Source organism: Salminus brasiliensis, chromosome 2, assembly GCF_030463535.1.
Source record: "Salminus brasiliensis chromosome 2, fSalBra1.hap2, whole genome shotgun sequence".
In the NCBI taxonomy this organism is placed as follows: domain Eukaryota; kingdom Metazoa; phylum Chordata; class Actinopteri; order Characiformes; family Bryconidae; genus Salminus; species Salminus brasiliensis.
The window spans coordinates 26,573,948-26,601,891 of NC_132879.1; the positions used below are offsets into that span (position 1 = coordinate 26,573,948).

Consider the following 27,944-nt stretch of genomic DNA (forward strand, 5'->3'; position numbering starts at 1 on the left):
TGATATCTGTTGCTGTGGCTATTACAGAGAAAACAGCTGACTCACTAAATGCCATTAAGTGTTACGTACTACAGCAGAAGCTCCGGATAGTAAAAACACAGCAGAGATGCTTCACCTCTGAAACCTTTGGAAAACTGCACATTTTACATGGAAACTGTTTTACTGGTTCTTAAAAACTCATTTTGAGTATTTCAATAAATCTCTTATATCAGAATTACTATTTGTCCTCGTTCTAATGGTTGTCTTCTGCACTTGTCACCTGTCATATACTGTACACAGACTGACAGGTTGATGAGCGTAGCTTGACTGGCTGCATGGCTGGTTTGTAAAACTATTGAAATAGTGCTCTCGCTGCCGTACAGGGAAACGCTTTCCCCGCAGCTGATTTTACACCTGGTACATATTTTCACCAAGAGACACCGAGTGTTTCAGGTCAAGATTTGGGTTATAGTAAAGGATCTTGATCCTAGAGCAGCACTTTTAGGCCTATTTCACTTTAACAAAACAGACTGAAAGCTTTTACTTTGGAGTACCTGTGGAGCTGGTCTCCATCTGGTCCAAATAAAAATAGACTCACAACAATCTGCCAGGCCTTTGTGCTGTAAACTCACACTCGTGTATGATTGACAGGTTTTGGCTGGCAGAACCTGGTCCCACTTACCTTACTCTGACATGGGCAGACACAGAGTGGCCAGTGGGTCACAACCCTAGCAAACCTCAGTCACAGTGCCTGAAAGTGACCTACGGGTCAGCAAACTCACAGACGTAGAGCTTTATTTATTTATGGCCTCATAATTATCAGGGTAAAACCAACAAATATGTGACTGCTGCATACTTGCCATACTTGCTTTTAGTCAAATACTCATGGCTTGAGTGATCGTAAATCTTACTTGAAAGTAAGGCAGCAGTGAGAAGCCAGTCAACCACTTGACTGACTATGAAAATGGTAATAAGCAGTGCAATAAGGATTTCTGTGGCATTTCATACAGTGTTTGTTATGCTGAATTTTATTACTAGCATAATAATAAATGAGTTAAAAGAAGAATATTTTATTTATATGAATTTCAGAACTTGAATGACCTTTTTGCACAGAGCTCAATTTGCACCATTGTCAATGTCATATGATTTGTGATTATTAAAAATCTAGACCTGATCTTATCAGATTTTTTTCAAGATTTCATTAGATTTTGTTTATGTTTATATGTCTTTTAAAAATATATACAATTGGTTGACTGTCACTCTCCAACACTGGTTTTACTGCGTTTACCTTATTAAAGGGATGCCTACAGAGTTTTCTGATGACCAGCTGCCTATCCTGCCAGAAAAAGAGAGATACTCAGAAGAGGAATGTCAGCAATACGGGCTAAATTTCCATACAGTGTTTTTAATGTTCTACGACCGATTCGGCTCACCAGTATAAACAGCATCAGTCAAGGTGCAATGTATCTCACCTCTCAGTTCAATGCATATACCTTCCCCTTCATTGCTATGCAGGCTTACCATTCAGACCTGACTGATCAAGTTGGCGTATGGTGAACACTTTTTGTCACTGGTTCTTTTTGTTAAGTCGAAGCTACTCCAGCACAGCAAGCAGCGTGAAAAGCAAACCGACTCTTTAAAAGCTGATCAGGTTTCCACACGCCTACAACTGGCCGGTGCTGGGGAAGGGGATCACAGCAGGCTGGCCACTGTAGAGATAAGCCAAAGCAATTAAGGAGAGAGGCAGCGAGAAAGATGGGGGAGGGCAAGAGATATAGTTATAAAAACAAGTGTTTGAGTTCAAACTTGAGGTTTATGTGTTCAGCTTCTCTTGCCCCTAAACACACTGCAATGTGTGACTGCTCAACGTAACACATGCACTTTCCCTGCATGATCACAACACATTTCTGACTTGCTCCAGTCCAGACTACCAAGAATGTGTGCCTCTCTGGAGGGGCTGCGAGAGGTAGTGGGAGGGGGGATCCAGCCCAATAGGCGCAGAGCAGTGTTCAGTGTGTCATTCCAGTGGGCGCCACTCTCAGGCCGTTAGAGAAAGTAAATGCTCCTCGGATAAAGCAGGAGCGCAGCTGGCTCGTCGTTACAGCCGCACCACTCACAGCCCAGCCTGGACATGCCCAGCCGGGACAGCCGCGCTGCTCTGGACAATGCCACGCAGTAAAGCACGCAGCTGTGGACAGTCCTGACGGGAACTGGGCTTACACTTTATTACAGGAGTATTCGGCTCGGGAATTTCGTGTGCTTTGCAAAACTTTAAGGTAAGTCTCTTCGGTTGTTTGGGGGTTAACTAGCCCGCTCTGACTCACCTTCACTGAGGTACACGATGGATTTCCAGCAGTGATCTGAGCTGCACTGAGATGTGAACGTTGTTGGCTGTCAATGCTGTTAGAGAAACTGCAATAGTTTATGGTTATTAATAAGAAAATAAATATGTATAAATGCCATGATGCATCACATACAACCCCTCATAGAAATGACAGCTTTTCTAACCTTTTTTTAATATATTTATTTATTTATTTTTTTGTGATCTGCGTATTGATTTGCATGCATTGGCTGTTATGGCTGTGAGAAACGTATTTTAGAAAATGTATCTCTATTTAAAAAAAAGTTAAATATAAAAAAAATATGTATGTATCTCATCCTTCATATAAATGTTAGCTTTTCTACACAGGGGGTTTCTTGCGGATTAAAGTTCTCATATTTAAAGGCTCTCACCGTATGGTCTGGTTCTCCTTGGACTCAGCTGTTGCCTGTCACTTCGGTGACAACTGCTCGGTACAGTGGAGCTGCTGGGGCTTTCAGGCTAGCCTCAGCCTAGCCAGTACTTGCCCGTTTTTTATAGCTATAATAAATACGTGCTACAATTCACCAGACACAGCTGAAAACTGAATATTTTTACTGAATATTTACGCTTCATATCATGCAGATCATTTCACTCCCGCTGAAGTTCTCCTCGGTCTCCTTAAATCACTGTTAGCGATCACCAAACTGCGTGAAGGTGCCTGCTCGCCTCGCTCACTCAGGCGCTGTTTTGCTCCCGGTGGGGAGTCTGCAAAATGTCAACACGGCTCTCCTCATGCCATGTGTTCACCCATCTACTCTCTGGCGTCAGCACATTCACACAGCTCTCAGATCAGCCTCTGCGGCCACGTCTGGCGACTGCAGTCCGCTTTTCAGAGCGCTGTCCTGATCCCAGGACAGGCTGTCAGATCAGAGAGGTGAAGCAGAAGTCTGGGTTCTTTCACCTGAGTTAACTGATGTAAACAGGGCAAGACTTGTCCTCCATTAGAGTGCCTTAAACTGTGCTAGCGTTACAGAGTATGGGCTCGACTGTTTTCTGTCTGTTCACGCTGTTTGAAGCAGGGGCTCTCATGTGTTGGCCAATTCTTTAAGGACACCTAGAAAAATTCATTTGGCCAAAATGACTTTCGAGCTCATTTCCAGTGGACGCGCTGAAATGCTGTTTAACAGTGAAGTCAATGTGGTGATGCCCTCTAGTGGTCGAACCAGCCATTGCAGGCACGCTGTTATCTTGCAGTGAGAGGAGTGTTGCTGGTGATCAGTCACTCAACTGTCGTCTGCTTTACTGTTATAAATGCAGCCAGGCTGCTTCAATAATATGACAATGAGTATGAAATGAGTAATAGAGTAAAGATATTAGCATTGCTGTAGACACTTATGGAGAGCCCCTCACATCAAAATGAGCTTTACTCAAACTCTGGAATTGAACCTCTGCTTTTAGAGGAAACTAGGAACTGAAGAGCAGCTCCTGTGTATGTCTATATGAAGACTTTAGCTGCAAAATGCATTAAAACATCTGAATCAGTTCCATCCCTGCTAAAAATAAAAGAGCATAGCTTATCACCAGCATACCAGGAGAAACCAGCAGCAGGCCAGCATACACCAGCACAAACCACCTGGTCTTACCTGTGTGTATTTTAAGAAAAGATCAGATTTTGATCTGATTCAGTGTTACAAGGTTTTCCAGTGCTGCAAGATCTGGTCATTATTATAGAAAAAAAGTGATGTAATTACCAATAACCAAAATTGTTGAGAAATAGCTAGGCCATAGATGTCTTAGAGGTCCTATTCCTTCATCTGCATCTCAGTTCTCAGTTCTCTTTGCTCAGTACTGTCCTATTCATTTGCTATTCAGATCTAGAAGACCTCATAACTGGAAAAACAGGAGCATCTTTCTCATGACCACCAGCCTGACCCTCTCTCTCACTCTCTGACTGCCTCCTTGTGTCCATGCCAAAGGGCAGGAGTGATTCCACAAGCTCCTTGAGTCCATATGAGTGCATTAGTGTGCAGCTTAAGCCTAACACCCTCACACAGGAGGACATTAATATGTGTGTGTGTGTGTGTGTGTTTTTGCTAGGTGTGAGATTGGAGTGAGATTATAAGAACATGTCTACTCTGAAATGTAAACAGATTGAACATGCCCTGTGTGTGCGTGTGCCATAGGAGTCAAGAGTTAAGCCCCAGTGCCAGTGTGTGTACGTCTCTCTGTTGATTTAATGCCTGGCCTGGCGCAACACGCACAGAGGTGTGTTTGTGTGAGCCTGAATTAATCACCACTGGCCTGCTCGTGCTAACTGCCCTAAACCCAGCCGGTCTGGCAGTCTTTTACATAGGGAGTCTAGAGCAGAAGAGGAGAGAAGGGGGGGAGAAAATGAGTGGGCGACTAAACGTGCAGCACTGAATAACACCGCCTTTCATAGACAAGACAAGAAGCAGCAGGGCTAGCTGGGTTCATGCTGCTCATGCTAGACCTTGGGCCTAGGCTCCAGCTGCCTATAAACTGGCTTGTGGCACGCTGTCAGCAGGACGCTCTAAAATACGCAGCTTGTTGAACTGATGGTGGTCCTTGTGTGCTTGGCCACAAGGGTGCCATTTAAATCACTTTGGGACCAAGCAGATGCTATCGCAGTGCGGGCAGTCAACCAGCGAGGAAAATAAACATTAATAAACATTCTTTGACCTGAAAGACAGAGATCGGCAGTGTTCATCTCTGTGTTTCTTGCTGTGTCATGCAGGGCCTGTCTAGAGCCACAGATGGAACTGCAATCAGTCTAAATTGCTGCACAAAAATGTACTACCAGCATCTTTGTCTCATCTTGCAGTTCATACCTGCTAATTCTAAAGGCCAAACCACACCAACAAAACACTGTTCACATTGACAGCATGCTCTCATTCAGAGCTACATACAGTTTTAATCATGTTATGGAAAAATAGGGAAAAGGTCTTTTTAAGGTCTTGTTTAATGATTCTTATTGGTGTAACATGATGTAACAGGCTATCTTACAATGTTGACAGTTGCTTTAGAAGGTTTAGAGGAATGGATAAGCCAAACTAACCAGTAGAAACATACCTGTCCATGATCTGAACACCAGAGGGGGTCTACTCTCAGGGCTTTCCAGACCCTAAGAGAAAGCTTCCTGATTACTGGAAAATACGTGTCTGTAATTACTGTTTATTTAATAGAATCATAAAGCCTTGTTAAAGTTTGTTGAAAAAAGACATCAAATCTTTAAAAGCCCAACAAATCGATATCTATCTATCTATCTAGCCCAACCTATCAAGAATCTTGTTCTACTCAGAACAGCCATGCTACCATCGGTTAGGACTTCAGGAGATGGCCATACATAGTAGACCACACCAACCGATCATGTTTTGGTGTTCAGCCGGTGGGGCAAATTTCTTGAGAAAAACATCACTCTTGACATTGTGGAAGTCTTAGAAATCTCTGACTCTAAAAACCTGCAGCAGCTCAACCACATTTTGGTCAGGTGTTAGAAAAGCATTGCAGTAGCTCTAATGCCAGCAATGAATATGAATAGTTCATTGCTGTTAGCTTGGTGCTAACATTCAACTAGAAATCTTATAGGATGCTAGCAGAACTGACCGTTGTCAAAGAGGTGTTATATTATTGGTTTCTGACATGTATGGCTCAAAATATAGCTCTAATAGTCTAATAGTTTGCAAGTTGTATCAAGTGTGTCAAGATGTCAAAGAACACAAGCAAAAACTCCAGCCTAAATTCCTAAAATTGAATAGCACATTTGTCAACAATAAACCTTCATGGGTAATCATGGGTTTGGATGTCAGTTTAAAGCCGACCTTCTGGAGTTTCTCAACACATATGGCACACCAACCCCATGTTTGAGTTTGTAGGTGTTTGCTGGGTCAGTGTGCCGTGGTCTTAACGAGAGCTTCAGTGGAATAGTTTTCATTTCATTTGGTCCATGGCGCTCCAGCCTGTTAAAAAGGCTTGGCTCTGGCTAAGTGCTGTAAACACATGCTAAGCATTGTTCAGAGCTGATTAGAGGTGGCTAGTGATTTAGCACTTCCAGACAGCACTCACTTTATTAGCACTTGAACGATAATGTTGCTGGGAAAAAAAAGAGCCTGGTAGTTCATTTAAACACCATGCCAGGCCTCTTGAATCGTAATTGCACTGAGCACAAGTGGGCAGACCACTGCAATGATCGATGTTGTTAACATCAGATGTGGTGTACAGCTGCAAGCTCAGGACTTGTCTCTCTAGCCATGCTTCATACAAAACCAGAAATGCAGTACCATGCCAAACCATACACCAAAATGTGTAATGCACATAAGGGATGTTTTTGCTGGTGGAGCTAGACTCAAGTCAGGCAAAGCCTATTTGCAGCTCTCTGGGAAACAGCAGTTCAGTTGTTCTTAATAATCACATAAGGGACACGGTTTCCTTATGCGAAGAGCACATGCTCCTGTTACCGAGCTCCACTAAGGGCTCGTCTGTCATACGGCCTAATGCTGATTACTTGAATTAGGACTGGAATTTCAGATGTGCTTGCTGTGCCCTAACACTTATGCAAGGAACAGTTAAGTAGCCTGAGCAAGACATTCTCAGCTCCTTACTTCGGAAGAATTGCAAGTAGGCGGTATATCATTATGGGGTAATGATATTTTAACTTTTGACTTCTCAACCCTTCTTAAAGAGTCCTCTTTTGCTAATGACTCGGAAGACTGAAAGAAGGAACAGTCTTAAGAGCCAGTGACATTTGACTCACCAAAAGAGTCCACTGTTGTGCTGATATTTTAAGTTGACGTTTGTTCTGCTGCCTGGCAAAATAATCAGGCGCAGGAAATCAAACAGAGTTACATCTACTCTGACACAACTGAACTGAACTGTGGCTCAATCGTTTCCTTCCTGCTAACAAAATGTAATTGTTGTTCTTTGCTTTCTAGGCCTGGCCGTTTAAAATAAGCCCTACGTCACCAGTTTAACCATGAAACCTAAATCTCTATTGTGTAGCCTGCAGCACTGAAGACAGAAACTGTTGCTGTCTCCAAAAGTCTGATGTTTACTCTAAAGGAAAGAAGGATACACATCTTTACTCCTAGAAATACAGGTGATTCTAATGATTCTTTGGCATAGAACGTTTATTTCCTTACAGAACCATGTTTGTAATAGAAATGTGTGAGTGAGAACACCCTTTACACCAAACACCTTCAAACCTTCAAAAGCTTCTTCACACTTCACAACATCTTTATTAGAAACACTGATCCAAAATGTGGTTCTGCTATTGCCTTGCTCAAAGAATCATTTGAAGCTCCTTTATTATTGATAATAGTTTAATGTCATTGAGCATCTGGTTATGCTTTATTGATAAACATCAACGAGGCAATGATGTTTACACCCCCCCATTTTAAACAAGCAGCTGCATTTCAGTGCTATCCTGTCTCTTGGCAGTGACGTCCCTAAGGTTTTATGATAGAAGTGAGGGTCAGTAGAATCTAGGGTCAGCATACAGGTGGGTCAATATTGACCGAAGCAAAACGAGGACATACCTCCCAGTGTCACCCGCTACCCACAATGGTGCAAAAGCAGGAGGGTGACAAAGAAGAGTGTGTTGCCTCCAGCCCACATGGAGGGAGGGGTGGGGGTTCAAAGAGGGATGCGTTTGTTTGGAATGCTCACACTGTCTTCCTGTTGGAGGCTGAATGAAAACAGTGGAATGGCAGACAACCAGATGTGCATGATCTCACACAGACACACACATACACTCTTAGCTTACATACTGTATATGTACACACCCATTATGTTCTTAGCTGACCCTTGCAATTACTGATATTCAGCAATACGTGCCTTAAATTCAGGTTATAAGACTTAACACTTACTATTTAGTATTTTGGGACCATTTCTATTCCAGTTCATTCATCAAAACAACTGAAATGTCAGATCTATTTATAAAGTTATAGACACACAAATCCAACATTAACAAGCAGTTTTTTAATAGAGGAGGACATGATCTGGGCCTAATTGTCTAAGAAAAGCCTGTAAATAAATGTATGTGAAGATAAAATTTAGGGTCAGAGCAGCATCTTCTTACTGCAAACTGTAACCTTGTCTCTAGAAGTGTCTTTCAGGTCAGCTGTCTGCAGTGTTTGCTTTGCTTTGGAAAGAACAACAGGAAACCAGAGTAAAATGTGGTTGACCTTTTGAAGCAGAGTAAAATGCACTTTAGGGCTTACAATAGACATGCGGAGAGGCAATGGCCACACAGGGCTTGTAAGATTCAACAAAACTGCCTTTTTATTGGGCCGCAATGAGTCTGCAAGTCTGCAAAAGGTGGCTAGGCAACATACTGAGGTCACCACAGCGTATTGCCATGGTCAACCAGTCTGTCAGTGTAGCGAACACAAACCATCCTACCATCCTAACTACCATCAAATCCATCAGCACCTGCAATATAACATTGACAGTGATTTAGTCAGGGAGGGTTACTAGCAGTGGTCAAAATGTGAAAACTGAAGCAAGGGAGTTATTTGAAAAACTGGTAATAATCCATTTCAGTTGACATTGAAGTAATAAGTTTAGTGCATGCTCAAGTTCATAAAATTATTTTTCAGTTGAATGGACAGAATTAAAATGGAATTAAGGAATTAATCCAAGGATTAATTAAAGGGGATTGAAGCGGGCATTGCAGCATAAATTTAGGCCAAATCTACCTGTAAAGCCACCTATTAACCCTTAGAGTTAATACTTTTGTTGTACTATTCAGATATAATTGCATGTTTATTTTAGACATTTTTAAGACATTTTCTTAAAAACTACATTGTAAATACTTTACCAAACAGAATACTGTGATTTTTATTCTAAATCGACTGCACTTCATCCAGTTAAACCTGTCTAAATACACAGTTTGTATGAGTTAGAAAAGCATATTGTGTGTCACGATAACAAAATTCATCACGATACGATACAATATCATGATATTGGCCATCCCTGATATAATTACATAGTAAGTTACTGTACATAATGAATTGTTGTTACTGTCTTTTCATCTCTGTTGCTTAGTTATGCGTCCCCTAAGGACCATGCCAGTCTCTTAAGTTCTTGTCCCTTATAACCCACTCTTTTCCTTAGTTAAGAGATTGGTGGAATCCTTACCTAACAGAAATGATGCTGTTATTGAGGTAGTGTTAACAAGTATTAGTAAAGAAATGATGGAGGTGACTTGCAAGAGACAGGATAGCAAAAAAAAAATGCATGTTACAGGGCTAATAACAATCGAGTGGAGGTGGGGCTTAGAGAGGAGTAGGCAGGGTACAACAGAGCACGTTAGATGAGTTTGCTGCTGCCAAGAATGGGAGTGTCAGCATTCATAGGTTTGCCGCCCACCACTACGAATTGAATTAGCTGACCTCTTGGGTGCACACTATCTAAAGTTGGAAGAGAAAAGAGTGCTATATAGGCATTAAATTACTTTTAGCAGACAAGTCAGATGTTTTTAGTGTTTACTCACTCTTTAAGGATTAAAAACACAAAGAACCCCTTAACCTAATGATGCTATACATCTATGCTCTACGTCTGAGACCAGTAGGAGGTTTTAAGTTGGGGTATAATTCATCCCCCTTCTCATTTTGACTTTACTGCTTTTCCTAATGACTTAAATTGTGCCCAATTAAGCTGGGCCTAAACTGCAGCATCCAGCATGCAGCCTAGTTAGTGTTCTCCCTGTGCAGTGCCACTGAGGCATGTGTTCAATTAGCTGGTTATAAAAGACTGTAAGAGAGCGCTTCTCCAAGGAATGTTAATGATTAGAGGGATCCCGGGCTGGGAAATGTTGCTAACTGTTTCCGAGTATTGTTGAATGTGAGGGCACCTATATTATTCCTTTTGAAGTACAACACAGCTCGGGGAGATTTTCACATGCATGGGAACTTGAAAAGCACAGTTTTTTAGGTCAATTCTAAGTGACAAATGCTTTTGTTGTTAAAACACATCGTTCCAGAGCAAAAATGAATGGAAATCTTCAGTAAATGTGTAATCTAATTTCTCTATTATGATTAGAACCATTTACATTTCAATACAGCATTCAGGTAAGTATACACGCAATGCCAAACCATGTTTAGCATGCTCCCCTCATTTCCCAAATGCTCCAGAAACTCATTCTTCATACTGCCACTGTAGTCTGCATTGTTGGCAGACTGTCCCGTTTAAGTGTATGTGTTTGGACTGACCCCCTCGACCCAAGTGTGTGTGTGTGTAGACTGCCACAAAGTCTTTGTGTAGTTATAGTGTGCCAATATAAAAGGGCTTCCTGCCCTTAACAGCCTGGGGATGTGGGTAAGTGTCCACTCCCCATTGTTCACAATGAGCTGAGCTCTTTACGACTAGGTGAGAGGATGTCAAATATGGGATGAAATACGATGTCCTGTCTTATAGTCCAGTAGAGTCCATTCCAGAGGGTTTCAAAGTCATGAAAATAGTATGTGATTATATAAAGCAGTCCTTAGCCACAAGTTTAGCGGAGATGATGGTGTGAAATAATGCCAGGCATTGTGAACCAAAAAAAATAGGCTAAAATAGTGAGTGCCATATAAGTCACAGTGTGCGGGGCGGATGAGCAGGGGCAGGGGAGGATTTTCTGACTTAATAAAACTAGCATATAATGATGTGGAATTTCAATTAGGATGTATGTCTAATAAATAACCAGCAAATAAATTATAAAAATGTGTATGCGTAGAGCACATACATGGTTGACTAAAGCTCAAATTCTCTGAGGTTTCTGGTTGTTATGAGCTATTCTTTCATGAAATTGAAAAATACTCAGCAAAGTGATGTGTTGAGTCATATAATAGAGATTGTAGTGTGAATATAAAGTACAACGCAGCCATCTGTGGTGTCAGCATACAGGTCAGCCTGATCTGCTGTTGCAAATGCAGTAAAAGGGGTCAGCCGTTGTTGACTGACCTAGGTTTGTCAGCACCAGTGTGGCTAAGTCAATATCAGTGCAACAGACACTCCATCAGTTGACCTCTTCCTACTCTCTTCATGTGTAAAAGGCTGTTATTACAGTAGGATGATGGTCTTTTATGGGCCTTTATGACTCTTCTTTTGTTGTGCTTGTGTCTTGATAATGGCCATTGGCAGGTCATTAAAGTCTAGAAGCAGCCTTACTTTTATAAGACAGTTAAGCACACAAATAGGCACTATCTTAAACAATAGCTGCGAACTGCAGTAAACAACAGGACAATGCAGGGGCATAACCTTGTCTGACCACCTTTGCAACTCCTGGCAGCATACATTTACAGGGTGATATACCCCAGTCAGTCCTTCCATGGTGGGACCACTGACCTTTACAAAGCAATGCTAATTAAAAGCAGTGGACTATAAGCACAGTCCAGCAAATCTAGGATATGAAAAAGTCCATTTACTTTGTAACTTACAAACATCTTAGTTACATTACACGCCATGCACCATTCTGTTAATACTACACCGAAGGAAGCTGTGCACAATATTTCCAGTGCTGCTATTTTATGGAATAGTCTGTTCTAATGCATATCATGATCTTTATCTACCAATACTGCTTAAATTGTCTAAGCTGTTGTATGTGCCAAGTATGCGTTTATGTACAGACCACACATTGCCCACCATGATCTAAGCCCATTTTTCAAATAAGGAGACCTGACCAGCCAAGACACAGGGGTACACTAGGGGAACGTGATTTATGACCAAAGTAAAGGCAATTGTCCATGTGACAATTGGCCCACATTATGTAGTTGAATTTAGGACACTGTCAAATATAGTCCACTCTTCTGGGATCCCAGTCTACGCATGCAAGTCCTTAGAGAACGCTTTAAACTGGGTGGCTGAGGAATGTGACTTTGGGACTATAGCTTTGGTCCAAACAGTGCCAGAGCATGTCAATTATGAGATCTGGAGTTAGGACAAGTTGGGTCAAAGCGTCTGTTTTACAGTTCAAAGAGGTTAAAGCCAGGTGTGAGCTGCTGTTTGGGTCATTCTGAACACGAGTAAGCGCTGGGGCTGTTAGAAAGGGGGGAAGAGATTTATGACTCGTTGGAGCTAAGGAACAACCCGAGGTCAGGGATGTGTGACTTGTGGTCTTTTATATTTCACAAGTATCTGAGGTCAACCCTGAATTGTGTAACAAGAGCCAACACTCTAACAATAGAGCACAGCACTGCTAGTTAGTAGTTAAAGCTCAGGTAAATCACTTTGACAGATTTTGCAATTTGGCTAATGAGTAGAAAATGTATAAAAATAAAACCTACCTCACCTTCTTTGTGTGTTGTGGTCAGGCTTCACCAGACGCTCACCTTATTTGTGTATTGTGGTCAGGCTTCATCAGCCAATGTGGAATTTCTCAAGTGTTTTATGGAACCACCGGTGTTTGTGTAACGGGAAAAAAATACTGGCTCAGCACAGATGAGATAATTGGCACATTCACTGTGTACAGAATGAGGCAACCTGAGTTAAACCAGCTTCTGCTCAAATGGGAAAGCTGGCATCAAGAGATGTTACATGACAAGAGCTTCTGTGGAAGAGACAGATTAGTAACTCAGAATCATCCTTCCTTCACGCTGAAGGAAGTTTGAAAGACTCATGCCTGTTCTCAGAGCGATTACTCAGCAAAAGCACTTTAAGCACGGCAGGGATGCACGACACAAAGTCAATGAATCATCAACGAAAAGTTCACCCATTGATTGTTCAATAATTACTTAAAATCTAAAGTGTTCACTGTTGGTTGATCAAAAGATTGGCTGTGTGATGCAATAAAATGACCACTTTTGGTTCCTTAAAGAACCTTTCAATAAATACAGTTTTTATTGAGGTTTCATTAAAGAACTCTTACGTGAAGGTCATTACTCTTTAGGGATCCCTCAAATAACCCATTGTTGCACCTTTATGCTCCTAAATGCTTATATGATGCTTACAGTAATGGCAAAAGATTGCATTGTAGAAAGTATAGAAGGCCAATAATACTTCCATTGTTTTATTGTACTATGAATGGCAGTGCTGCGACCGTGGCAAGAAGAGATACTACATGTATAATACTAATAGTACATAATGATAGTTTTAGTAGGTGAATTGTTTTATCAGTCAATGGATAATGGTAGATTAGCAGATAAATGTTAGAAACAATCATTCATTCATTTGAGCCCAACCTACAATGGGACTTCAACTTTACACCATCCTTTCAAAGCCATCACTGCATGTTTGCCTAACGCAAGCACATTCTATGGACCATGATTCTGTTGGACCATGATAATGCATGGTTTCCCTTGTCTACCCCAGACAGAAGCAACTCAGCATTTTGAGCTCTCCACCTCAAGACACATGAATTCCTTCACAGCAGGATGTGGGGTTGTTTATCTCTCAAAGACTTGCTAATGCAAGGGAGTGTGAATTCTTTCTTCCTCTCTTTGTGAACACAAAGGCCTGGAGTTCGGGTCCAGTCCTGCTGGGATTGAGTCTCTGTGCCCTTGACTTCAACAATGGCTTTGTCCCCAAAAACCTGCATGACCACAACCCATGTTACCAACCCACTCAGAGAAGCCCACCAACCAGTTAAACATAAGAAAACCAGAAGCTGGAGTTAGGGATGTTCCATGCCTAATCAGCTGCACAGTTGGTCAGAGAAGAAGATGAGAAATAAGAAGACCAACATGTGTGTGAAGATGTACCATCACAGACCTCATCACAGTGAAATTAGCCAGGCTGTAGAATCGGACACCTCTTGCGGCCTTCAGAGGAGGATTCTGTTTCATGAGCATGCACATCCAAGTTAGCAGTGAAATGGTCAGGGTTGCTCATAAAGACCACCCCAGGAAGGGGAATTTGTTTTCATAACTTCCGCCATCATCCATCGTTTAGGAAACAAGCACCTTGGCCCACCTAAACTGAGGCCCAACGCTAAGCTTTGTTTATTGAAACAACAGGAAGGCCTTCACCTTTTGCACATTCTTCAGGAAATTATAGAGATGATGAGGTCAACTGTCTCTCTACTTAGAACCTCTGGGTCCTGTGAGGTCAAGAAGTTGGCTACATGAATGTTTTTCCAGTGTCTTAATTTTGCGAGGTTACCCCATAATTTGGGAGGGTATTGAAAGGCTGTTTTTATTTTTAACAAAACAAAAATAGTTCTCAGAGGCGGCTTGTTTTTAGCTTAATTCACCCTTCCCCACTTTAATGTTGGCGATGAAATGGAAATAAATTAGTAAACCTGAAATAATACAGCGACTAGTAATGAAACTTCCTTGCGGAAGTGGTTGATCTGGATAGGAACTGTTCCTTTGATTCATATGGTAAATAGACCCCCTGGTTTCATGTAGAGCTTTTCTTTAGGCACAGTGGCATGGACCTGCTGACATCATTGTTGACCGAGAAGTGAAAGACTGACTTTAGCTGGGACCCATTCAGCTCTATATGGGTGGGAAACTGTCTGAAACCGCCTAAGGCTGGTTTTAGTACATTTAATGTATGAGGTAACACAAAACTAAACCCTAGGGTTTCTTTTTAGTGAGGCTTGAGCGAGATTACGTCGAGTATGTGACCACACTCTCAAGTAGGTGCTAGTGAAGCTTGAACTTGGCATGTGCTTTGTGCTGGGTTCTAAGCATAGTTTAATTTGGAAAAGTGTAGGAGGAGCCTGGTAAAAATGACTACTACCATTTCAGGGGTTCAGGCGTTTTCCCTCAAGTGTAGTGTGTTGCTGTTCATGGTCAGGAGCGCACGGGACACTGTTGCCTGTATTCGTGCTAAAAAAAAGGGTAGATTTCCATCTAATGAACTAAAATAAACACGTCTTTAGGCTACAATAGGCAAATGCGTCCTCCTCTTGTCCTATCACATTTTCTTTAATATTTCTGTTTGTTTTTAGGTGTTGTACATTTTTTTATAATTCCTAACCATTCCATTTTAAAGCATACAGCAACCACAATATGTAGCAATACATTCTGCAGCCCTACTACAACTAAAAATGCATACTGGCTTTGGCCTTTTCACTTTTGTTGGTGCTTTTGGGCATCCGAAACAGAGCTGGATAAACCTTCTGTTCTGTTTCTGGATCTGAATATATCCCCACTTCTTAAACTCTGTGTTTATGCTCTAAAATCAAAGCTTCAGCTTTCACTTGTACACACGCCTAGATTTATTTAAGAGGACTTTATCTATAGATGTGCCTGAACATATTGGGTACGTGGCTCCTTGGAATGGAAAAAGACAGCGAGAGAGAGAGAGAGAGAGAGAAGCAGGGGAAGAACTATCCAGTGTTTGAAGTGCAGTATGTGATGGTGGGGGTGAGGTGGGAGGGGGGCGTTAAGGAGGAATGGCTGAGGCTGGGTTAATGGGGGAGTGGCTCCCAGCCAGAGCTCCACAGGAGTGGACTAAGTGCAGGAACCATCTGGTTGGACTGTTCTTCTCTTGTCTACTCACATTCTCTCTCAAACTCTCAGCTGCATTCTTGATATGGACATTGGTCAGCCAGACACTTTTGGAAGTAAAGGCAGTAGAAGGCCTGAGGATCTATTCTGTTGGATTTAGATATGACCAGACTGGACAATGTTACCATTTAGGACATATACCCCAGGGACCAGTTTACAATAAGAAAGAGAAGGAGCTGTTGGAGAATTCTTTACTTCAGGAGCTGTGTTTGGAGAGGTAAGGTCACTGAAAAGCATGTTCAGTATGAGAAAAGTTGGAAAGTGTTTTTTTTTTTTGGAGTTGCTCTTTTGAAAGACTGGTCTATCCTCAAGAGTAAGTGTGGCATAGAGGCATCTGTCTAAGGGCATATAAGAACTTGTTCTGTGAGTGCCCACTGAAAAACTAGGTAAATACCAAAGAGTGCTAGTCAGCTGCCTGGCGAAAGCTTGTCTAAGTACAGGTGGTCATTTTGCAAGCATTTCAATCATTTGGCCATGGAATACATTTCTATCTGAATCAAAAAGAACATGATGTTCTCTGTCTTTACATGTTTCTATAGTGACTCAGCAAGGGTTTCCCATGATTCAAGCATTCTCGTGGAATGAGAAATATAGCTCTGCACAGTAACAAAAATGATTTGACCAATGAAAATATGTCTGATGTGTTATTCTGGTTATATCTAAAACAGCATTGGTGCTCACTGTGTTGGTGGGTAATGATTATAGAAGAAAGCATGATTGAGAAATGATGCATTTATGATGTTTCTCACATACAGTGTCTATGTCTTCACTGTTGGCTGCATAACTTGCTTAAGTTGGAGGAAAAGATTTTCCATCTCCATCTCTCTGCTCGTACCACAGTCAAAGCTGCTATTTGGAAACTACACCCAAACTGTAACAGGCAACAAGATCTGTATTTGTTGGATTAGCATTTTAATCCTGACTACAGTAGTGGAGGGGAACTCTTAATTTGTGGGGCCCTGAAACTTTTAGGTGCTTAGAACTTGTGCCAGACATCCTGTTCTAGACATTAAAGTCTTAGCCAGGTTCCCAGGGCTGCCACTATTTTAGACCATTCCAAATGAAACACGTCCTGGCACTTCCCTAGAAAAGCCAGTAGCACAAAATGGCTTGGATTAAAAATCACCTCATTTTAAAATGTGGATGCTTTTGGATGGATGACTGCTGGCCCATCCCCAAAACTTATTGACCTAAATAAATACCAAAATGCATACATACACAGTTCTGTTGGCATTAAAATAGAACATACACTTTACTTATGCCAGTTAAATCCTTTTACTAGAGCTGGTACTTTTTTCCTCCACCAAAATTATGTAAATTAGTGAGTCAGGAAGCAATGAGCAATTAGTCGGGCCTTGACCTCGTCTCCTGAGGGTGTAAATAGCAATTCTTGCAGCGTGATTGACTACAGCCATGCTGTTATTTTTAGCATTTATTCAGTTACCATCTGAACAAGAACAGATCAGATACCTGAGCTACATTAGCTAGCATGTTATTTTCTGTTGCTGATAGTAATTATTTTACTGTGAAAAATCTCTATTCCCCCTCTCCCTCCACCCATTCCTGGCTGCCCTGGACCCCTGTGCTCCCAACTTCAGTTCTGGCTGAGAGCAATTCAGACTCTCTGTGGGTGGATCTAAAAGATATGCATCTTGGGCTCTCAAAGCCATGTTAACAAGGGTTTCTACAAAAGAGGGGGATGTTAAACACTTACTGCTGGAGGTCCTCTATAGCTGGAAGGAGACCACATGCTCACACATACAAAATCACTTCATGACCTCAGCTGCTTTCCAGTGATTTACAAAACACACGCACAACTTTAGGACGCATCAACTTACTTAAATGCTGCAACGGGATAGTCTAAATATAGATACATGCTCCATTGTTATGCTGATGGTGTAAACGTTAAGGAAATTGCTTCAGTGGCATCTTAGATTAGAAATTAGCATATGTAAGATTCAGTTTCAGTTTAATGGGAGTTGCTAAACTGGTGTATTGTGAAGCTAACATTGCTTAGAGAACACAATGCTTAAGGAAACAGCTTATTACATTCAAAGAAAGTACACTGTATGGACAAAAGTATGGGGACATCTGTTCATTGTTTCTTCTGAAATCAAAAATGTTGCCTGCTTGTGTTAGAGGAACTGTCTCCAATCTCCAGAGAAGGCTTTCTACTAGATTTTGGAGCATTGCAGTTAGTATTTGATTGCATTCAGTATCAAGAGCATTATTGAGATCAGCATGTTGGATGATCACCAACCCACCTCAGCCCGAACTCCCCAACTCATCGCAAAAGGACTGGATGGAGCATCATCATTCCAGAAAACACACTTACACTGCTCCACCGGGTGGCTTCATACTGCTGCTTCAGAGTCCTATTCTGTCAGCAAAACAGGGACACAGGCACACAGGCACACATGTGTCAGCAATAGGTGCATTTAAAAGTAGCTTCATTAGAAGGGGTGTCTACAAACATTTGGACATATAGTATGCGTGAGAATGAGTTCCGATTGTAAAAGAACATGACAGATCTTGCCTGTCCTGTCCTGCTGTAAAAGCTCATAGGGCTTTAGAATGAGCATGTGGGGTTAGCTGGGGCTCTTTCTAGTCTCTGAGAGTAAAATGTCATGCATATAACAAGAAGCATATAAATGAGCTGTTGTTTATCTAACGAAAGACAGGTAACTTGAGGTTCTTAAGGGGGGACGGGCACTAAAGGCTTCAAATGAGATAGCAGACCTCGTTTTACAGGTTCACAAATCAAAGAGGAGATAAACATCTCAACATGTCCCAGATTTTAGATTAGCTTCCATTAAGTGACCAAACTCTGGTCACTTAACCAGTTTTTAGTTATTGCAGCTACTGTTAAGTGCTTACATCTGTCTCAATCTACATTTTTATTGTGTGTGATGAATTCCAACAGCCATGTGCTGGACACAGCTGTTGTTGGAATGAGGAATGGCTTGGGCCCTTGGCTGTTTGAGCCCTGAGTGCCCAGTTTATGAATAGCCAATAGTTGCTGGGTGCTGGTGGCAGTCAGTTATTTCAGGGATGGGGTGATTCTGGAAGAAATGGTTGAGGATGAAATACAAAGAACAGTTCATGCAGCTAACACCTTGACCTGTGCGCCGTGTGTGAATGGGAACGAAACACTCTCTGAACAGTCATGAATATGCAGCATGCTGGCCCGAACTATCACGCCTGGACACTTCAAAGGGTGCAATTAAGTGTGCCTGGTTTTCTCAGCTGTCCATTTAACCACAGCAGGGAGCGAAGGAGGAGCTGGGGGAAGCAAGTCAGTGACCAGGGTGAATTGAAGTCCCACAGTTCAGAGCCTGTATTAACTGAAAGATGACCGCAAGTACAGAACTCATTAACATCAACTGGCACTTTTGGAAAACTCATGGCAAAATACAGAGTGAGGCTAGTTAATGGGTAAATGTTTCTTAATGGCTCTTGTTGGCCCCTGTGTACACTTATAGGCACATAAACATTGGGCTTTATTCACCAACCATTCTAAAGAAGAAAAGCCCACTTACGAATTAAACACAACATGAATCTGATAGAATTTGCGTTAGGACTTTTCTCAAGAAGTAACACAACAAAAACTTGTAGGAACAACCATTATGTGGAGGTTCTTGGTGAGGTGAGGCAGTACAAATCTATCACTATTTTGTGTTCTGCACTTGTCTTTTAAGCATGGCTAGGTTCCAGTCAGCTGCTTCTTACTTGGTAACTAAATATTTAAAAATACTTTTAAATGGATGTTTAAAAAGCAAGTTTATGAATCTCAGGGCTGATTCTCCTCAGGACAGGAGAGTTTTTTCTACTCGCTCTTACATGCAGGCCAGTTTTCTTTAAAAAGCACACTTCTCCAGCTGGGCCTTGACCACAGCATGACTGTTTTATCAGGTCTGAGAAAAGAACATCACACATGGCCGTAGACGCACTAAATGGGTCTATAGGTTCTTGTCGATACGATACAGAAAACTGTACATCTTCATAATCTTCTTTTTTAAAGTCTTTATTTGTTATACATGCAGATTGTGCAAATAACATAAATGATCTTGTGGTGCTTGCTCATAAGACACGTGGACCTGGACCTCTGTAAAGTGCTTTGTTGTAAAAGGGGCTATATAAATAAAATTTGAATTGAATTAAATTGTCTGGATAGAAAGAACCTATCTAACTGAGTAAATGGTGCCATATTTTCATACATGTGTATGAACAACTGCACGTTCCTTCCATGACTACACGAAAGTGTGTTTTGAACAACATGAAGCAGGGCATGCAAACGAAGGAAAGGCCTTTGAGAACTGGAAAACGATGACACATTTTCGTTGTGATGAGTAGTCAGAAAAGCGCATTAAAGTAAATTTACTGTTAAGAAGTCAGCATGTGCCAACTATAATAGGGTGGAACTTGGAGGATACGTCTGACCACATCAGGCCAGGGCCCTGAATGATGCACAGTCACAATAGCAGTAACAATAAAGCTGTCATATTTTATTGTCAAGATCTATTTCACAGACCTCCTTTCTCCTCTGAGGAAAGGCAAGGCACCATAGCTGCAGTGAAGGCCGCCAAAAAGAGAACTTTAGAAAAGAGAATTCCAGTGTCTGACTATTCTCCTCACTCACATAGGATGTGGTTGCATGACTAACAAATCACTTTTCATTTTTGTCTCTAGGAAGTCTGTGTGATGAACCTAGAGAATCCTGGTGGTTTCCACAGGAGCAGGAGGCAGTTTGATATGGAGCAGAAAGTCAGCAAGCTTACTTTTGGCTTTCAGAGAAGCTCTACCTCAGATGACGACTCCGGCTGTGCCTTGGAGGAGTACTCCTGGGTACCACCTGGACTACGACCTGAGCAGGTGGGGTTATTGTTCAGTATCCTGTGCTACGTTTACTTCCATCCCTTCTGGCTGGTAGAAGCATGGTGGAAATGCCAAAGCACAGTAAACAATACACCTAAGGAGTGGTTCCTTAGGTGTATTGTTTACTGTGCCAGAGCAGATGACCATGTATTAAAGTATACTTTAAAAATATACCACATCATGAGCACAGCGGGAGCACTGCGCTTGGAGAAGCACTGTTATATTCTGCCAAAATCTGTGTCTGATTTTTTTTACATAGTGTGTTAGCCATGTGGATTAAGAACAGAGAGCAGAGTTCTGTTAGCACCCTTGAAGCAAACATGCCAAAAGTAGGTCAATCATTCCATCAGTACAGCAAGCTTGTTCTATTTCATTATAATTAGATGAGCCAACTCATTTGGTCGAGGAGCTAAGCGTTTTCGTAGGCACCACCCCAAAAGGCTAGGAAACAGGATATGTTCTTTTTTTATTTACAAACTGCTTCACAGAAAGTCTGCAAGTCATTATTGCAAGCTGGCAGACAAAGAGCTTAAACGATCAGTACCAACTGCCAGCTAAAAGAACAGTATGAGGAACACTTGAGGCAGTGGCTGCTTTTCTGCAGGCCTGTGTGCAAATACCGTCTTCTTCTCATGTCTAAAGGTGCTGTGATGTGGCACTTTTCCAAGTCAACAGGGAAGGGCCTAACACTTATCTCGGGGGGGGCTTTCTAATCCGCCAACTGGTCTGAGGAGCACATACGACTGCAATCAGGGGTGAGGGGCGAGAAAAGGGTCTAAAGCCATAAGAGACTGCTCAAATCCAAACAGCTTTTGTGTTTAAATGCAAGGAGCAACTCTAATGTCTTTACAGCAGCTATTCTGTAAATGCCCCCCAAACATTATAGGTGATCATTGCAGGGAAGTACATAGACACTCAAAAATAGGAGCCCCAGGGAGAGGAGTGGGTGGTAATATTAGCATAAAATCAACATGATTTATGATGTCCTTCATTGTCATGTTTAAATGACAGACCAGTAGACAGGCTGAATAACAGCAGGATAGTGCTTAAGCAGGAGGAGGCATGTCCAGTCCTTCTCTTTATCTGGTGAATGTTACAACCAGCGCCCATAAACCGCTCCTCTTTACAGAGGTCATCAGCTAGTGGGACATTCACAGTGCGAAAGGCATCTTTGCATTGCACAGAATGAGATAATAATAGTAAGTAATAAAATGATCAAGAAGTCACAGTGAGTCACAGACAGATAGGGATTACTCAATCAGGGCTGGGTTTTAGCACTAAGATGATTCCTAATGACTCAGGTCTCACATCTTTAGCAGGTCTGAAGATCTTAGCTGTAAGATTTTTGGAAACTGGGCCCAGATGAGGACTCAAAGCTGTCCTTCAACTGAAGAATAATGTTTCATTTCTTTTTTCATGAGTAATGCTATACTGGTAGCAGGACAATAGTTATGGTATGGTTGGGCTTTTACTTTGAATCTCACAAACACAAATGAGTTCACTACCCAGAAAGTAGTTAGAAACACCAGGTAAAAACTCATGAGCTTAACTCCTTACACCCTGTACAATGGCCCAAACCTAAGTTCTTCACTCTCATACCTGTGGTGCTCCCATAAATAACACAGTTTCATAGACCCTAAAATAGAACCCTGTGGGATGCCACAAAACATGCTAAACCAAAGGTTATCAAATACTTTATAGTAGCTACTGAATTAGAATTAATAACAGAAATATAAACCTAGGGTTCAAAAGGTCGAATCATGTTTGATGTTCGGAATTAGTAAAAAGTGTCATTTGTAAAAGTATATATTTAGTTGTAAAGAAATGTGACAAAACAAAACTGTATCAATAGTAAGCATATTGTTAGGTTAGAATCTGCTAAAGACTATGAGAAAATGAATAGGGCAAATTGGTTTTACATCAGTGTCATTTGTTCCACATTTTTAGTGTTCCTTGGCAGGAATATGTAAGAGTATTACATTTCTCAAATCTGTCCCAATCTGTCCTGTAGGTCCAGTTGTACTTCTCCTGTCTTCCAGAGGACAAGGTTCCCTACGTTAACAGCCCAGGAGAGAAACATCGCATCAAACAGCTCTTGTATCAACTGCCTCCTCACGATAATGAGGTACGCTCAATGGACTACCCAGATCCTTTACCTGAGTAACTTGAGAAACAATAGCATTCATGTTCAAATGTGCAAATTATGCATTACATATGGATTACTTTCATTGTTTTGCACAGCTGTCTCAGGCTATCGCATGCAAGTAAAAGGTTTTGTTTCATCCAGTTCATTTAGCGGTTGGTTATTCAGCAGCTATGCTGGGACAGTAGACTCAGAGGTACAATGTAGCAGCATGCCTACAGGAATTTGGATAAGTGCCTTGCTCAAGGCTATAAATGTAATGGCTGTGATCAAAGGAAGGACTTTTGGATGTCTAGCCTCATAATACCTACAATAACCCTCCTTAGAGTTGATCCAAGAAACCACCAGTTCCATGTATGTTCCAACTCTGGTGTGAGGCCATAAACCAGAAGGGCAACGCCACCTCCGGAGCAACTGAAACTGCAACTAAAAAGGGTCTCTGTTTTTGCACCGAGATGTGCGTCGGCACAGTTTGAACCCCACTCAAATGCCTTCATGGTGTGGGTGCTGGTTAACTTCATGGACTTTTGTACCTCGTCTCATCCACTGTATTCCCTCTGCCATCACAGAGGAGACCTTTGTTTCCTTGTTTTTCTGTGGGTGTGGGCACAATGAGATATTTGAGCTGATGATTTTATGATGTTGCTGGGGGACTCTGCACAACATGTGGCACAGAGATTCCTCACATTGCTGCGGTTTACTAGCAGAGAGTGGCTAAAGACATTGCTCTGAGGCACTTCTGTATGTGCCATTATTGTTTTCCAAGGCACCATGGCATCACTTGCGTGTCTCAGCTTGAGTCCTGCTGTCTGACTCTTGATTACTCTTTAAACACAGAGCCCCGTCTGTGTAAATGTCCCCTCTTGTTAGGTGTCATTCAACAAAAGCCACCCAAATCTTCTCAGCCAACACAAGGGGCAGAGGCCACTAGATGTGTCTAAATGTGGCAACAGCTTAAGAGAAAACTGTGCTCACCAGACTTTTAGACAAGCTTGTCATTCTGTATTTGCTGCGACGTTGTCACTCAAGCTTGTCACTTTCTCTTTTAGGTGCGATATTGCCAGTCTCTCAGTGAAGAAGAAAAGAAGGAGCTCCACATGTTTAGTGTGCAGAGAAAGAAGGAGGCACTGGGACGTGGAACCCTCAAGTTGTTGCCTAGGACTATGCTTCATGCTATCTGTGAGCATGTAGGTATCCAAACAACATTGCTTTTCTAGGAAGACTGCTTCTACTCAAGTACTTAATTGGGTTCCTGGTTACTAAGGTTCACATGTTCTTTATCTTCAGTGTGGGGAGAACATCAGCGGAGGAGAGATGGCAGTATTTGCTTCAAGAGCAGGGCCAGGACTGTGTTGGCATCCAGCATGCTTTGCATGCTCAACATGTAGTGAACTGCTTGTGGATCTTATCTACTTCTACCACGAGGGGAAGATTCACTGTGGGCGACATCATGCTGAACTGTTAAAGCCTCGCTGTTCAGCCTGTGATGAGGTAAGACAAACAGAAGCGTCCTCGTCACTGCAATAAACATCTGTACATTTTTTTTAAACCTTCAAGAATTTGCAAGAAAGAGTAAATCTATCCCCACCTCCCTAGATTATCTTTGCCGACGAGTGCACCGAGGCTGAGGGTCGTCACTGGCACATGAAGCACTTTTCCTGCTTTGAATGCGAAACCATTCTAGGTGGTCAGCGGTACATCATGAAAGATGGCCGGCCATACTGTTGTGGGTGCTTTGAGTCCTTGTATGCGGAATACTGCGAGGCCTGTGGAGAACACATCGGTAAGCCATAGCCTGTCTTGTTCCTAGATGCTGTATTTACTGTCAAAACTATCCTGGTTTTGAAGCAAACCCTAACCTTAAAATCCTGCTTTTTTGTTCTAGGAGTTGACCATGCTCAGATGACGTACGACGGTCTCCACTGGCATGCCACAGATGAATGCTTTAGCTGTGCCCAGTGCAAGAGCTCATTGCTCGGCTGCCCATTCCTGCCCAGACAAGGCCGCATCTTTTGCTCCAAGGCTTGCAGTCTGGGGGAGGATGTACATGCCTCAGACTCCTCAGATTCTGCCTTTCAGTCTGCCAGGTCACGCGAGTCCCGTCGCAGTGTAAGAATGGGGAAGAGCAGTCGTTCTGCAGACCAGTGTCGCCAATCTCTGCTCTTTTCTCCTGCTGGAAACTACAAGTTCCCTGGTTTTTCTGGCAACGCGGATGATACCTTATCAAACAAGCTGTCCCATTTGAGTTTTGAAAATGACCATTTCTGGAGGAACAGGGAGGAGCAGGAGGCACCTGAGGACCACGAAGAATGGGCTGAGCATGACGACTATATGACCCAGCTACTTCTTAAGTTTGGAGAGCATGGCATCGTCCAGCAGTCAGAGGAGAGCAGACCAAGTGACCTTTGGACGACTGACTCAGAGGTCAAAAATAAGGCAGAGTCAAAAATGTTGAGCAGTGGTGGCAACGGGAGCCTGGCTAGTAAAAAGTACAAAGCAGACATGTACTGGACACAGTCTCAAGATGGACTGGGAGACTCCGCCTATGGTAGTCATCCTGGGCCTGCGAGCAGTCGGAAAATCCAGGAGCTGGATCTGGAACATGGTGCTAACTTTAAGAGAGAAGACAAGAAATGGTATGATGACTCGCTGGAATGCATCACAGATGAGCTGAAGCAAGCAGAGCAAAGCGTCAGAGACTCCATGGACTCTCTAGCACTCTCAAACATCACAGGTGAGCAAAATATTTAGACAACTGACTTCTATTGTTCAGTTCAAGTATTCATTTGGAGTAGCATGATCACCCAGGCCATTGTTGAAGCTGTATCAGCACAGCCCGAGTTTTACATGTGAGGCATGAACTTTCTGCGAGAAACACAGTCAGCATTAAAGTCACAAGAACTAGAATCAGCCTGATAAGTCATATAAAATCTGTCCTTTAAGAAAAGCTAACAATACATTGGACTGGAACTGCCAAGATTCACAAATTCACTGAATATTAATTTATCAGTATTCTTGCTAAGATAGCTAATCTAATCATGTCTCTTTTATTACAGGTGCATCAGTGGACGGTGACTTCAAAGAGAAGCCTTTACCCTATTCCTTGCAAAACTTCCCAGGGCTGGAGAATGAAGACTGTGAGAAAACAAGCAACATGGGAACTCTCAATTCTTCAATGCTGCACAGGAGTGCCAACTCACTCAAGAGTCTTACCTCCGAGTTAGAGCAAGTGGAAGCTGGAGAGGATGAAGAACCTGAGGAAGTCATCCCTCTCCCAGAAGAAAGGCCCAAAATTCCACACATACCTGTTCTTCGGAGGACCAGATCTCAGTCAAGGCCCCAGCAGGTCAAGTTCTCAGATGATGTTGTGGACAACAGTCGCTATGATGACGTGGAGGTGCGGCAGCCTCCTATGAGTGAACGCACTCGCAGAAGGGTATACCATTTTGATGAACAGGACAGGCGACAACATCGGCATCATCACAATCACAGGCGGCGAAGGAGCCGGAAGTCTCGGTCGGACAATGCGTTGCACATAGTACCCAAAGAGCGAGCTCGCATGTGCTTCAGAGAGGACCATCGCCAGCATGCTCCTATCCCCAATGCTCAGTATGGACCGCATTCTCATGGCCATGCAAACTCTGACTATGGTTTGCAGAACCAGGCTGCAGAACGGTTCTTTCGTCTTTATGGAGACGATGATGACTGGTGCTCTACGTGCTCCTCTTCCTCCTCCGAATCAGAGGAAGAGGGCTTTTTTCTGGGTCAGCCAATTCCACAGCCCAGGCAACCTAGGTATCAGTATTACACTGATGAACTTCCCAGTCAAGTGTCCCCACCTTTTGGCACAAGGACAAATTCCAAAAAGAAGAGAGGACATAAAGGCAAAAACTGTATCATTTCATAAACAGCCGTCAAACCGACGCAATGCAGTAGATAGTTTCTCCATTTTAACTGCCTTTATTCAAAGGCCAGCAGTCACTGTAGGTCATAACTTTTTTTGCAGTATGTTCCACCTGATGGACAAGACCAACAGTTTGAGAAGAGATGCAATAATGTCACAGACAATGCATTAAGAAAGCAAAAAAAGCACCTCGGCAGCAACTAGGTATGTGTATTAAATAATGTCACTTATGATCATGGACAGAATGAAAGAATATAGTATTTATAAAGCACCATATATAAAGTGAGTGAATATTTAACAGTCCAAATATAAGTGTATATACTGTAAAAACTATTGATTTAAAGCTGATATTTTTATATCCCTGAAGTTCAAAAGATTTTTTTTAAGACGGATAGAGTAGAATAGCTGACAAGTATCAGTAATGGTTTGCAGAAGCCCGGCTTTTGTTAATCAGGGTTTTAAAAATAAAAATGTCATCAAATACAATGCAGTTAGTCCCTCGCTATTTCTATGTACATACTTCTTTCCTATCAAAGCAACTGAAAACAAACATTCTATGTATTATGCAGGGCCTGGTTGCTTTGACTTTTATTTATGTGCCATAGTAAACAGATGTGTAATCTGTATAAATGCAAAAACTGGAACATAAGGCTGACAATAAAAGCATATGTAAGTTATATTTTGTTTTAAATCATCTTCTTTCACAAACACTGGTGCTTTGGTCAATGTTCACATCTTCAGCTCAAAAACATTTGTAGAAAACAAGTTTATTAAAGTGTTTAATGTAAAACAATCTTGGGTATTTTTGGCATTGTTTAAAAAACTAGTTGGCCTGTAAATTGGGCTAATATTTTTTTGCCTTTGAACACGCATTTGACATACAAGCTACATCAAGATTGTCTAATAACTGCACAAATGGTAAACTGAACTGTTTAAAAATTTACTGCTAATATACATCTCAACTATACTATAAATATATACACGTATATAGATTGCTGTGGCTTAAAGTGTCACATAAAAGGTTATTTGTCAAAGCCTCTCTCTATCAACACTGGTCAGATTCAAGCACTACGTTGACCTCGGATATAAAGTGACGGAGGTCTTCCAGACATTGCTCCTTAATCTCTATAAGGTTCTTTTTCAATGCCGTCTCCAGCTGCTTCTCCAGAGTTGGCTGTTTTGCGACCAGCATCTTGACCACCATCCCAAAGGTCTCGCAATCCTGTCTATACAGCTGGGAAGAAGACAGAAGGATAACATTAGTTCACTGACAAAAATAATTATATA

At 42.0% G+C, this 27,944-nt stretch overlaps 2 protein-coding genes across 4 annotated transcripts in view; one reads left to right on the forward strand and one right to left on the reverse strand.

The window, feature by feature from the left end:
• The first annotated feature begins 2,015 nt into the window (after nucleotides 1-2,015).
• prickle1a (prickle homolog 1a) lies at nucleotides 2,016-27,334 on the forward strand. Of its 2 annotated transcripts, none has more exons than XM_072672176.1 (8): nucleotides 2,016-2,255; nucleotides 20,425-20,607; nucleotides 22,622-22,735; nucleotides 23,803-23,940; nucleotides 24,041-24,244; nucleotides 24,350-24,536; nucleotides 24,639-25,487; nucleotides 25,810-27,334. In XM_072672176.1, the coding sequence occupies exons 2-8, from the start codon at nucleotides 20,437-20,439 to the stop codon at nucleotides 26,658-26,660; spliced, it is 2,514 nt and encodes an 837-aa protein (XP_072528277.1). In that variant the 5' UTR covers nucleotides 2,016-2,255; nucleotides 20,425-20,436; the 3' UTR covers nucleotides 26,661-27,334. The 2 variants fall into 2 exon arrangements, with proteins under 2 accessions (XP_072528277.1, XP_072528278.1); XM_072672177.1 differs by lacking the exon at nucleotides 2,016-2,255 and adding an exon at nucleotides 15,775-15,952.
• The window catches only part of LOC140548995 (uncharacterized), a 29,623-nt gene continuing 28,716 nt past the window's right edge, over nucleotides 27,038-27,944 (reverse strand). For both annotated transcript variants that reach the window (XM_072672179.1, XM_072672178.1), the window contains exon 10: nucleotides 27,038-27,891. In XM_072672179.1, coding sequence (XP_072528280.1) covers nucleotides 27,703-27,891 — 189 coding nt within the window. In that variant the 3' untranslated portion in view covers nucleotides 27,038-27,702. The remainder of the gene's footprint in view (nucleotides 27,892-27,944) is intronic.